This window comes from Jaculus jaculus, chromosome 14 (genome assembly GCF_020740685.1).
Source record: "Jaculus jaculus isolate mJacJac1 chromosome 14, mJacJac1.mat.Y.cur, whole genome shotgun sequence".
Lineage (NCBI taxonomy): Eukaryota > Metazoa > Chordata > Mammalia > Rodentia > Dipodidae > Jaculus > Jaculus jaculus.
This window is the reverse complement of record NC_059115.1, coordinates 76,737,611-76,751,208: the sequence shown is the minus strand read 5'-3', so window position 1 is coordinate 76,751,208 and position 13,598 is coordinate 76,737,611. Positions and strand designations below refer to the sequence as shown.

General features: G+C 37.7%; 1 protein-coding gene across 1 annotated transcript in view; it reads left to right on the top strand.

The window, feature by feature from the left end:
• Window positions 1-13,598, top strand: part of Rasa1 (RAS p21 protein activator 1) — an 83,460-nt gene that overhangs the window by 57,229 nt on the left and 12,633 nt on the right. Inside the window, exons 12-16 of the mRNA XM_004651636.3 lie at window positions 5,282-5,369; window positions 9,256-9,333; window positions 11,280-11,437; window positions 11,828-11,904; window positions 13,315-13,487. Coding sequence (XP_004651693.2) covers window positions 5,282-5,369; window positions 9,256-9,333; window positions 11,280-11,437; window positions 11,828-11,904; window positions 13,315-13,487 — 574 coding nt within the window. The remainder of the gene's footprint in view (window positions 1-5,281; window positions 5,370-9,255; window positions 9,334-11,279; window positions 11,438-11,827; window positions 11,905-13,314; window positions 13,488-13,598) is intronic.

Genomic DNA, 13,598 nt, shown 5'->3' with positions numbered 1-13,598 from the left:
AGATCAGAGAATCACTGTGGTCTGCTGGTGAACCAATTGGACTAAATGGTAGTTCTAGGCTCAGCGAGAGACTCTGTCTCAAGACAACACGTGGACGCTTGGCACAGAAAGACACCTGACCTCCTCTTTTGGCCTTCACAGTGTACACATGGCCTTGCACATCTGCATATGTGCACACACACCACACATCACAACATATACACACATACAATACATGCCAGAGAAAGAAATTTAAGGGATCTGTGACCTCACTTGGGGAAGAAAGTTTAGTTTCAGAAAGTGACCACACAGATACTGATGAGAATTTATGACTGCCGTTTTTAGGAAACTTGTTGAACTTGGAAAACATTGAAACAATCCAGTGATTTTTATCTGAGCCCCCTTTCCCAAGCCCCTTTTGTGCTGGGTATTAAATTTGGTATCTGGCACTGTTGCTCAACTGTACCCCTTGCCCTTTTAGAACAGAAAAAAACAATAAATGAAAAACACTAGGAGCTACCAGTAGCAGAATTGATCAACATGAAGAAAGAAGCAGTGAGCTCGAAGGTTGTTTAAAAATACTTGTTTTCTATAAAGGTGAATGAAGGAGGCATGGGCTGTATTGAAAGAGCAAGTGTTCAGGTTATTGGGGCTCATTAGGGGCTTGGTAATGTCAAAGGGGTAGAAAGCTTATTCAGCTTATTTAATAATGGAAAACTTCTCATGTAGAACATACTACAAATATCTAATACAGGAAAATCAAAGGTCAGTGGTCAGATTCTGCTCCAAGGAGTGTACCTCAAGATAATAAAATTGGACTGGAGAGATGCTTTAGCAGTTAAGGCATTTGCTGGCAAAGCCTCATGACCCAGGTTTGATTCCCAGTACCCAGGCAAATCCAAATACACAAAGGGATACATGCATCTGGAGTTAGTTTGCAGGGGCTGGAGGCCTTGGCATGCCAATTTTCTCTGTCTCTCTTCTTTCTGCTTGCAAATAAATAAAAATGTTATAAAAGACAGGTAATAAAATGAAGCTCACAGTGGTGAATTGAGAATACTGAATGCAACAAGAGGCAAGATAAAACACCTGAAGGTGCTTCAATTCATCTGATGGCTGATTTGTCATCAGACACCTTATAGGCAAAGAATGGAAAGAAATGTTCAGGGCTGAGTTACATAGAAATTGCCAAAGAAGAATACTTTACCCCCTAAGACTTTAAGGAAACTGTAAAAATCCCCAGAGTGAGAGAATTTATCATGGCCAGACCTGCCCTGTAGGAAAGAGTAATGGATGTTCTTTAAATTGAAGAGATGCCAGTAAGGAGCAAACATCGGAAGGTACAGAACTCAGTCATAAGACTTGCTGTGCAGAAAACATCTTACTATTGTAACATGATAGATGGTAGAAAATTCTTATCTTATTGTGAAGAATGAGATCAAAACAACTGCAAATATGTATATTAGTATGTTTAGACACAATATAAAACCATGTAAAATGGAACAGCAAAACTTAATGCAGGAAGGAATGAAGTACAAGTATAGAGGCTTTAAACATAATTTTCCTGTATTTGTTTTTATCATTAAGTACAAAAAAAAAATAATAAAAGAACCAAAGCACATTGTCAAGAGAGGGTCATTGAACCACAAAGGAAGATTCTGAGGGAAAAAGTAAAGAACCTTCCAACATGACTGATGGTATGTAAGTGAGTGTATCTATTGAGGAAAAGTTTCAGAAAACTTAGGGCTACCATGTGACCTAGCAGTCCTGCCCTCGGCTATACATGCAGTGACCATGACGTGATTTGAAGGTGTCCGCCCTCTCCTGCCCTCGGCTATACATGCAGTGACCATGACGTGATTTGAAGGTGTCCGCCCTCTCCTGCCCTCGGCTATACATGCAGTGACCATGACGTGATTTGAAGGTGTCCGCCCTCTCCTGCCCTCGGCTATACATGCAGTGACCATGACGTGATTTGAAGGTGTCCGCCCTCTCCTGCCCTCGGCTATACATGCAGTGACCATGACGTGATTTGAAGGTGTCCGCCCTCTCCTGCCCTCGGCTATACATGCAGTGACCATGACGTGATTTGAAGGTGTCCGCCCTCTCCTGCTCAGCGCCACTACTCGTAATAGCCAAGGAGTGAAGTAGCTGATGCCCCATGCAGGAGAGTGGGGAGAGCATAGAATGAACTCTACCCAGGCGTAAGGAGCAAGAAGTCCTGCCACTTGCAACATAGCTTCACCTCCAGACAGGGTTATGTTAAATGGATCAGGCAGACATAGAAAAGAAAATGCTCCATGATCTCACACATGTGAAAATCTAAACAAGGTGATCTTCTACAACTTGAGAATAAAATAGTAGTTACCAAAGTCAAAGAAGGTAGTATGGAAGGAAAGGGTAGGGAAAAGCTTGTCAGTGGATATTAAATTATAGTTATCTAGGAGAAACAGGCTCCATTGCATTGCAAAATGAGGTCACTACAGATAAGGCATATTTTTAAAAAGCTAAGAGAAAAGATCTTGAATATTTCACTTCAAAGAATTAGTAATTATTGGAAAAAATTATGTTTACCCTGGTTTTAGTATTTCTTAGTGAATGCATGTATTGAAATATCACATAGTATCATATATGGTATACATTTGTAGAGTCTGTGGAGATAGAATATTACTTAATTCAAGATCATTTTTAGTGGCCGATAAAATTTTTTTATCTATGCAGATTTTTTTCTGTTAAACCTGAGTTAAAAATTGTCATCAGGGCTGGAGAGATAGCTTAGTGGTTAAGCACTTGCCTGTGAAACCTAAGGACCCCAGTTCGAGGCTTGATTCCCCAGGACCCATGTTAGCCAGATGCACAAGGGGGTGGTGCACATGTCTGGAGTTCGTTTGCAGTGGCTGGAGGCCCTGGCACACCCATTCTCTCCCTCTCTCTCTCTCTCTCTCTCTCTCTCTCTCTCTCTCTCTCTCTGTCGCTCTCAAATAAATAAAAATAAAACAAAATAATTGTGTTCAGTATTATCAAATATATAACCAAGAACTTGAACATTGCTTCTTTATATTGTTTGTTTTTTAAATTAATTAATTTATATATTTATGAGAGACAGGAAGAGAATGGACACACCAGGGCCTCTAGCCACTTGAAAAGAACTCTAAATGCATGTGCCACCATATACACCTGGCTTACATGGGTTTTGGGGAATCAAACCTGGGTCCTTAGCCGTCATAGGCAAGTGTCTTAACTGCTAAGCCATCTCTCTAGCCCTTCTCCAGTATTTTTATCTCCTTTATTGAATTACATTTTCATGCCCTGTACTGATGTCCTTATTTCACCCAGCTTTTGAGGGACTAGATTTTAATAGTGTGAAAATGTCCTTTCCTCTGCTCTGTTGCCCAAGTCACCAGGCTCGAGCCCCCAGCAATGCCCTGAGAATAGCATACTGTCCACAACAGTGCCAGGGACACAAAGGTTGTCTAAATAATTGCTAAGGGTGTTAAAAATGGATCACATCTTTGAAATACAGTTTAGAGACTAACACATTTTTACTGCCCAGGATCAAGAAATTATTTTTTCAGGTTGATGAACAAAAGCAGCAATTTTTACTTCTTAATAGTGAGACACTTTGAGTTTGGGGCCAATCTTTTTTACTTGCTGCTTAGCATATCGACCTTGACCCCTTTTGGTCCTTTCTACACAATTCAGGAAAGACTTGAAAGTAAAAGGTTTTGAGAATGTCAAACTCACCTCAGTTTATATGATCTTATCTCTCACATTTTCTCTGTTTTGGTTGTTATATAGTGCCTTCAAGAAACCTGGATGTTTTTTAGTTTTCTGTATTATTTCCAGCCAGAAGGGTTAGTCTCAGTCAGGTTACTTTCAGAATCAAAGTCTTCGGTTTACATTTCCACTATTTTATTATACCAAGTTTGATATGGGTTTAAATAATTTTTTTGTTTATAAATGTGTAAGATAAAAATCTGTTTAAAGTAACAAATGGAAATATTTATTGAGTTCTTTTTAAAATTTTGTTCATTTTTATTTATTTATTTGAGAGTGACAGAGATAGAAAGAGGCAGATAGGGGGGGGAGAGAGAGAGGGAGAGGGAGAGGGAGAGGGAAGGAGAGGGAGAGGGAGAGGGAGAGGGAGAGGGAGAGAATGGGCGCTCCAGGGCTTCCAGCCACTGCAAACGAATTCCAGATACATGCGCCCCCTTGTGCATCTGACTAACGTGGGTCCTGGAGAATCCAGCCTTGAACCGGGGTTCTTAGGCTTCACAGGCAAGCACTTAACTGCTAAGCCATCTCTCCAGCCCATTTATTGAGTTCTGAAAACCTGCAGACACTTGCTGAACTTTATAAGTTTAACTGGAAAGTCAGCACATCTCTAAAAAGATAAATTGGCATTGTGTTTACTGGTCACATAATTTATAATTGTTCATACTAAAGGAAGACATGAACACTGTATTCCACTTAAGTGTATATGTAAACTTTAAGTCATTTAAACTTTTGAACAAGCCATGTGTTGGTATAAAATTTTTTTTTGTTTTGTTTTTTTTGAGGTAGGGTCTCACTCTATACCAGGCTGACCTGGAATTCACTATGTAGTCTCAGGGTGGCCTGGAACTCATGGCAATCCGTTTACCTCTGTCTCCCAAGTGCTGGGATTAAAGGTGAGTGCCACCAGGCCCAGCTCTAAACATTTTCATTTTGACATGAGAAAAAAATCCATTTATAAAAAAGTAGAATACATAAAATTGCAATATGGAGAAGAAACAGAGATGGTCTTTAGCATTTTTGGAAGTGTAATTTTTTTCAGTGAATACACAGAGTTTCTAGATAAGTTATATGCATTCCTAGCAATTCTGTTTCTTTGTAACTTTTTTCTATCACTTTTAAAAATAATTCATACACAAGCTGGGTATGATGGTGCATGCCTTTAATCCCAGCACTTGAGAGACAGAGGTAGGAGAATTGCCATGAGTTCAAGGCCACCCTGAGACTACATAGTGAATTCCAGGTCAGCCTGGGCCAGAGTGAGACCCTACCTCAAAAAACTAATAATAATAATAATAATAATACATACATCTATTTATGCTTTAAAAAACAGATAAAATCTCATTGATGTTGACAATGTTTTCTAAAATATATAATACAAAGGTGATTTTTATGGTAATTTGGTAGAGTGAGGTATCTATTTCTCAGAATTATGACAACCTTGTATAAATTGTGTAAGTATATAGTATTGATTTTTAAAATCGGTGTAAGCAAAAACTTTTCTTTTTTTTTTGTTTGTATTTCAAAGGCCAAACTGTTTCCAGATAGTAGTTCAGCACTTTAGTGAAGAACATTACATCTTTTACTTTGCAGGAGAAACTCCAGAGCAAGCAGAGGTAAGATCATTATTCATTAAAATTTTCTGTCAGCCCATGTTGTCTTATTAACTAGAGTAGAAAACTACTGCATTCAAGGTGATAATAAGGGCATTAGAAATCTGTATTTTTATTTTATGGAATGAGAACATTCAGGTGTCAAAATTGGTTATCCCCTTTTAAAAAAATTTATAAAAAAAAAGGTTATACACTTTCATCCCTTTGCCTCGACTTGTGTTAACCTGGGGGCCTTCCTTAGTGGGATTAAGTGTTCATTGTGGAGTTCATAAAGACTTCCCTCTGTCTCTATAGGAGGAACTGTGAGTTGGGATATTCCTACCCATTCTGAGGTTCTTAACATCTTTCTGCCTCCTCTTCTACAATATTCCCTGAAGAGTAGCAGGCCTGTTAGTATTGAGTTCTTTGTAGCCTCTGGATTTCTGTTTTGATTAATTATTGTGACTGTTTCCATCACCCTGGAGCTGGTTGTCAGGCTAGCAGTAGGTCAGTGTTCATGTTGCTGCTTCCTCTGCAGTTTCTCCCGGGCCCTGGCCGATGTGGTAGAGCTGGCACATCTCATGATGGGCACTTGGCTCTCTTCTTAACAATGGATCCTAGCAGTCCTTTGTTTGTTCCATCTTTAGTTGGTCTGTCTCCTCACACACAGCAGCCCCAGAATGTATTTTTCCTTTTTTAAATGGCAGAAACAAATGCATTGAAGGGTTGTTAGGGGTGAAAACTCTCAGTAAAAATTGACCATTCTTATGTTGTTCAAATGAGACTATTCATTTTGAATCATCTTTAAATAAAAGTTGTATGTTCTCAACATCCAGAGGTAAGCCAGTTACTTTTCATATAGCTGTATTTCTGCTTACACTCTAGGGAAGAAACATTGAAGAGATTAAGTAGTGAAAGAAAATGGCTTTGTTGAAAATAGAGCATCATTTGCCAACCTTGGCTATGAGCAGATGATTGTACAACTAGATCTTAGTATAGGCCTTTGATTCAGTAAGAATGAAAATATTAATCAGAATAAACTTGAATGAGAAACTGATTTGTAGCTCATAATTTACTTCAAACCTTTTAATTTTATTATTATGATGATGATGTTTTGTATGTATACATCATGTGTTGGAACCTTTTTTTCCTTTGTCCCTATTCCATTGGGAACACTCCTCAGTGGGGTTACAGTTAACTCCCCATGGGTTTGCGGATTTTGCATTATGGGAGCAATAGTCAATTTTTTTTCCCCCTTTGGGGTAGGGTCTTTCCTCCCCTCTTCCACAAAATTCCCTGAGCCGTGGTGGGTGAGTTTTAAGTCTGCTTTAGTCATGAGCTCTTAGGAGCCTCTGGACCTCTGCTTTGGTAGGTGCTGAGTGTCCTCAGGGTCTGTCTCCTTCACCCTGGTGCTGATTATCAGAACAGCATGGAAGCAGCACTCTTGCTCATCTCCCCAATTCCTCTGTGAATTCAGCTGTGGCTTGGCTGAAGTTAGGGATAGTTTATATTCTCTGGTCTTGTTACCTTCTGAGAAAGAACAGAATCTCCAGTGAAGAGTGAAGTCAGAATAGTTTAGATGAAATAAGCATTATTAATTTATGGAGAATCTGATGTATGTAACCCCTCTTTGAGTCAAAGACTAGTGAGAGCTTGACACTGGAGAACATAATCTTTATCTCCAAAGGATTCTGATCTGGTTCCAGATATGGGCTTCCTTACACTGCACGATCTCATTCATAGCCAAGCTGAAAGCTATTAGTTACCACTCAGGCTGTGTGCCACTATGGCACTGGAGTGTACATTGTTCCAGGGAGTTTGTTTTGGAGTGGCTTAGCTCGTGCCATTGTTGGCCATTTTCCCCAGTAGCTCATGCAGCACTTTCCAGCACTAGACAGGCTGTCTGGGGACGGACTTTCTTCTGAATTCCAGTCAGGTTTCTCTGTGCTGTGTGTCAGCAGCATATGGTGTCTTCTTACTTCAAATCTTTGTGAAATACATGTTATGTGCATTTCACTTACGGTGAAATTTCACTTACATATGCTTTGTTTTGTAGGTATATATCCCTATCTTAATCTTAGATAAAGAGAATAGGGCTGAAGACATTTCTAACTTATTTTGTAAAATTAGAAATCAATTCATGAAAAGAAATTTAAACTAGTATTTTATTTTCTAGTAATCTTGCCATTTTCCTTTTCTCTGAATAAAGATTTACACACTTCAGTGACACTTAACTTGTTTTCAAGTGTCACGTAGAATAATTCCTTGTTGAGTATGCATACCTATTTCCTGATACTAAAGTCACACTCTTCTTGATCTTGTATTCATGGAAATAGCTAACAAGCCAGAGATAGGACTGAATAAAGTAGTAGTACACAGACTTCCAGATAAATTTTTTTTTCAAACTTTTGTACTATATGTTGAGCATATTTTGTATTTTTTTGTTTTTATTTATTTATTTGAAAGTGAGACAGAGAGAATGGGCGCGCCAAGGCCTCCAGCCACTGCAAACGAACTCCAGATGTGTGTGCCCCCTTGTGCATCTGGCTAATATGGGTCATGTGGAATTGAGCCTTGAACTGGGGTCCTTAGGCTTCACAGGCAAGTGCTTAACCACTAAGCCATCTCTCCAGCCCACATTTAGGATTTTAAAAGTATTCTCTACAGTTTATTTTGAATATTTGTCCAAAATTACCTTTTAAAAGTCTAATGTTACTTTATTTTTAAAAATATGTTATTATTTATTTGCAAAGAGAGAGAGAGAAAGAAAAAGTATGGCATATTAGACCTTCTTGCCCCTGTAAATGAAGTCCAGATGTATGTGCCACTCTGCATCTCACTTTACATGGGAACTGAGGAATTGAACCCAGGCTATTAGGTGTTGCAAGGTAGCACCTTTAACCACTGAACCATCTCCTCAGCCCTAATGCTGTGTTTAAAAAGCTTAAAAATGATTCTCATTCCCTTCTATATTTCTGTCCATATCAAAATCAGAGGCAAAAATTAGAATTTTTAGCATATTGATCATCATATTATTAATGTGTTTTGTAATTGGCCCTCTCTTCACAAAATGTGTTTATGCCATAACTTGCTTTGGCTACTGGAGTTTAAGTACACACATTTTGTTTGTTTTTAGTTTTATCACAATTTAAGTTTTTTTTGGATTTAATTTTTGTTTTGATATTACATGCATGTGTGTAATATATTTGATATTCTCCTGCCATTATCCTCTTATCTATCCTCTTCCCACTTCCACTCTTCCCCCTTTCCTCACTAGTCCCCTTCCCACTTTGATGTCTGTGCATGTGTGTCCCATTGAGACTAATTGCCTAAACATTTGCAATCCAAAATTGTATTTGTTTGGGAGAAACATTTTCATTAATATATATTTTTTTAATTAATAGCCACTCCTTAGTAACCTTACTGGCAGCATAAGAGAGTCTATGTAAATTGAAGCCTTTGAAATTTTGACTTACTGATTGCACTTGTATCTGCTCCTGTGTGAGTGTAGGTTTGCATGTGCCAAGGTGTGTGTCGTTAGAGGACAAGTTCTAGGCGCCATTCTCACTGCCCCCTCACATGAGGAGGGCTCTCTTCTCACTGCTCCCTGTGTTCACTGAGAGTTTCCAAGAACTTGTCCTGTCCCCACCTCCCCTCCCTGTCAGCATGTTGGGATTACAAAAGCTGCCATGGCTCTGGCTTATCACATGATTTGCAAATCAAACTTGAAAAAGTATTCAACCTTGGGTACTCAGGCTTGAGCCGCAGGTGTGCTTTAAATAATGTATCTCTTTACTGGGGCATAAAAAAAATACAGTACAGTGTGTTTCTAAGACTAAAAGGAGATGATGATTATAAGTCATATAAACTCAGTTGTATTTATGTGAAATGATGCGTTACTTTTTTGCAGGATTGGATGAAAGGTCTTCAAGCATTTTGCAGCTTAAGGAAAAGCAGTCCAGGGACATCCAACAAACGCCTTCGTCAGGTGCAACTTAGCTGTATTTCCTTTGTAACAGTCATATTTCCACTATTACTTTGCTACATATTTTTTGTTTATTTGTTTTTTGTTTTTCTACTGGAGCTATTTTTACCAACATTTTAAGAGAGAGTCAGCCTTTTCAGACATTGTATGTTTTTGTTTTTCAAGGTAGGGTCTCGCTGTAGCCCAGGCTGACCTGAAATTCACTGTGGAGTCTCAGGGTGGCCTTGAACTCTCAGCAGTCCTCCTACCTCTGCCTCCGGAGTGCTGGGATTAAAGGCGTGCGCCACCACGCCTGGCTTCTTTTCAGACATTGCAAAGCCTTGCTATCAGTTACTGCCTCAGTTGTAGAAAGAAATTACTTCTTTATGAAAGAGAAATTCCCTTTTATACCTACTTTGGTAGCTGTTCTACCTGTCAAATAAATATGAAGGACTACTTACTCTCCTTATTTAAAGCAATACGAAACTAACTTACAATTTATTTGTTATCTCAAAAAGGTAAAACTAAACATTTATTAATCCTTATAAACATTTGAATTGTAGAGACTGTGTAATTCTTAGGAAATAACACATCTTATTTCAAACCTAAACTTGGTCTATGCTTCTGTTTATAGAAAGCTAAGGTAGACTTTCTCTCTCTTTCATCTAGATATGTAAGGGTAACTTTATAACATTTATTTTATACTTTTTTTTTTTTTTCCTTGAGGTTAGTGTCCCGTCTTTGGCCCCAAGTTGTTCTTGAACTCACAGTTATTCTTACCTTGTTACCATATCTGAATGCTTGGGTTTCAGGTGTGAGGCACCATAATCAGCATCCTTTTATTTCTTGCCTTTCCTCCCACCACATAATTAAAAGATGTCTGTTAAATTTTGACATTGTTGGGATTTTGAAGAAAGTTCAAGACAATATATATTTGTGAAGCAAAGTGACTTATCTATTCATAAGTATTTCCAATAAGCTTGTGGAATTTAACACATTGTTCTCCTGCAAGTGGACAAGTATTTAGGTAACTAAATGTTCCCTATAATCCAAAGTCTGTCCTTTCTCTCAAGGACATTATACTAAGTACACACTACACATAATCGCCATGTCTCTATACGTAGTGTAATTTTTTTTTAAGTTATAGACAATCAAATTGAATTCACCCAAGTAATGTCATGCTCTGTCTTATGTGAAACTTTATCCATGACATTGCCGTTCGTAGGTCAATATAGTCACAACTGTTATCTCTGGAGTTCTTTTGTTGTGTCAGTCACTGCAGTGTGCTTAGGGATTATTTCTAATCCTTTCCAAAATCTGCAGGGTAACTCTGAGATTTTAGAATTGAGTAGTTTTTATAAGAAAGGTAAGTGGGCTGGAGAGATGGTTTAGTGGTTAAGGCACTTGCCTGCAAAGCCAAAGGACCTAGGTTTGAATTCCTAGGACCCATGTAAGCCAGATGCTAAGGAATCACATGTATCTGGAGTTTGTTTGCAGCGACTGAAGGCGTGGCCATTATCTTATCTGTCTCCTTCTCTTTTTGTCTCTCTAATAAATAATAAAAATAATTAAAAATAAAGAAAGGTGAGTGTCAGAGAGAATGACTTATCTACAATCACAGAAAGAGGTAGTAAGAGAAATATAATCTAATAGTAGGAGGTGATGGTCTAAGTTTTGGATCAAACCTGACAAGTAAATTAGTTTCTTTGGATTTGTTTTCTTTTTCTGTAACAGCAGAAAGCTGAAGGAGTGTCTTAAGATACCTTTTAGCTGTGAGATCCTTTTACAATAATAAAATCTTCAAGATAAGCACATGATAGAACATTTGGTATATTAATATGGGTAGTGACAATTGTTTAGTATAACTCCTATTTTTGAAAGATGCAGAAAAATAAGTCATTGTTTTTGTCTCTTGAAATCTAATGTACAGTCCTTGAAATGTGTGGTAGTAATGTTTGTGTTTCCTTTAGGTCAGCAGCCTTGTTTTACATATTGAAGAAGCCCACAAACTCCCAGTAAAACATTTCACTAATCCATATTGTAATATCTACCTGAATAGCGTCCAAGTAGCAAAAACTCATGCAAGAGAAGGGCAGAACCCAGTATGGTCAGAAGAGTTTGTCTTTGAGTAAGTCACATTTTATCCTTCTATTAAATCATTTTAGAGAATCATAATTACATTTTCTTTCTTTGGTGTGTATATCCAAACTTGCCTAGGTGTTGTAATTGATTCTTCTGTTGTATTTGTTTACCTTTATTTCTAAAGTGATATATATCTTTGGTTTGCCATTTAATAATATTACCACTGCCAAAGTCACACAGAATGGTAAACAACATTTCCAGGACTTATTTGACTGACTTGTGAGTGATTTTGGTAGTTTAAGAGTGTCAGGAAAGTGTCATTCTTGTGTTTCTAATACATTGTGAATTCTTAAACATAGCACACTCAGGTTTCAGCAGAAATGGATAGCTTGATGCTAGAACATTTTGGTAATTATTTCTCCCCTTGCTTCTTTAGTGATCTTCCTCCTGACATCAATAGATTTGAAATCACGCTTAGTAATAAAACAAAGAAAAGCAAAGACCCTGATATCTGTAAGTTGATCTAAGAACCTTTCTGAAGTAGAAAACATGTTTTATCTATTTTTAGAATTCATTTCATAATGAAATGTTATAAAATAGAAGTAACAAAACAAGTGTGTTATAATTTGAGATATTTTTTTCTTATACTTCTAAGCATAGTGATTGTTCAAAGAGTATAGGCAGGAAAGAAAAAGTCCCAAATAGCTACATTGTACAAACTTAAAAGTCTGTAAGTTTTAAAATAGCCATGTATTACCTTTCTTCCTCAGAAGCAAACATTGGAGGAGTGATCATTTTTCCTTCATTGACCTCCTCCTACTTTTTAACTTTTTCTTTTTTTCTCTGTATTTAGCATGTAATTTTAAAATACATTCTTTTCTTTTTCTAAAGATTTTATTTTTATTTATTTAGTAGAGAGAGAGGGAGAGTGGGTACGCCAAGGCCTCTAGCCACTGCAAATGAACTCCAGATGCATGTGCCACCATGTGCATCTGGCTTACGTGGAACCTGGAGAATCGAACCCTGGGTCCTTAAGCTTCGCAGGCATGTGCATTAACCTCTGAGCCATCTCTCCAGCCTAAGACAGTCTTTTAAGACTGCTTTAAGACTGGAGTTGCGGCTCGCTGTCTAGAACGTAGAGAATTTGTCTAGCATGCAGAGGTCCTGGGTTTGATTGCTGTCCTGCAAAGAAAAAAGGAACAAATGCTGACTTTCCTTTGCTGTTTATTATTCACCGTCAAACTAAATTTAAAGCTCTCAAGTTTTTTTTTTGGTCCCCCCGAGTAGCATACTCCTCCAGCATATTGAGATGAAATGGTGGGGTTTAGCTTTTCCTACCAGGTTGTTAGGTTAGTACCTTCCTACAAACTATAATGTGTAATATTTATGTTTTAATTGCCTAACATTTTTAAGGGTTTCTGAATGATTTTTTAAAAATAAAATCACAGTAGTGACACACAAGGAAAGCTATGCTTTCTTTGTGGACTATAGTCTTACCCTTTATTTATTTATTTTTTGAAATATTCTATTAAAAGTCTACGGAAGTGCTACCTGTTTGGAATTGATTCTTGGTCTCCCTGGGCTAAATGGGCATTTCTGTGTATTCCAGTAGTACACTGTTGTGGCATTTATAGTCCTTCCCCATATTTGATTTCTTGTCTGTCTTCCATACAGTTCTCAAAGTGTGTCTTAATCATCTTTGTAACTCATGTCTCTGACCTATTGTTAGCATCTAGCAAATGGTAGCAGGCTTTCAGTCAATAAAAGAAGCAAGGAATTAACCATCCAGTTTGTGATGTTACTGAGAATCACTGTAAGGAACAGTGTTCAGTACTGGAGAACACAATGTCAGGAAATTTTATTAGTATGACTAGATTTTTTTTTAATTCTTTAATGCAATAACAATTTGTTTTTCTTCCAAAGTATTTATGCGTTGCCAGTTGAGCCGGCTACAAAAAGGGCATGCCACAGATGAATGGTTTCTGCTCAGCTCCCACATACCATTAAAAGGTATTGAACCAGGATCCCTGCGGGTTCGAGCACGATATTCTATGGAAAAAATAATGCCAGAAGAAGAGTACAGTGAATTTAAAGAGGTATTATTTAGTGGTCTAATTATTTTGATGACGTTAGTAACAGAAATATTTAATAAGAAGCCCTTGGGTTAAATATAGTAATCTCACAGGTTAGCAGCACACTGATGCCAC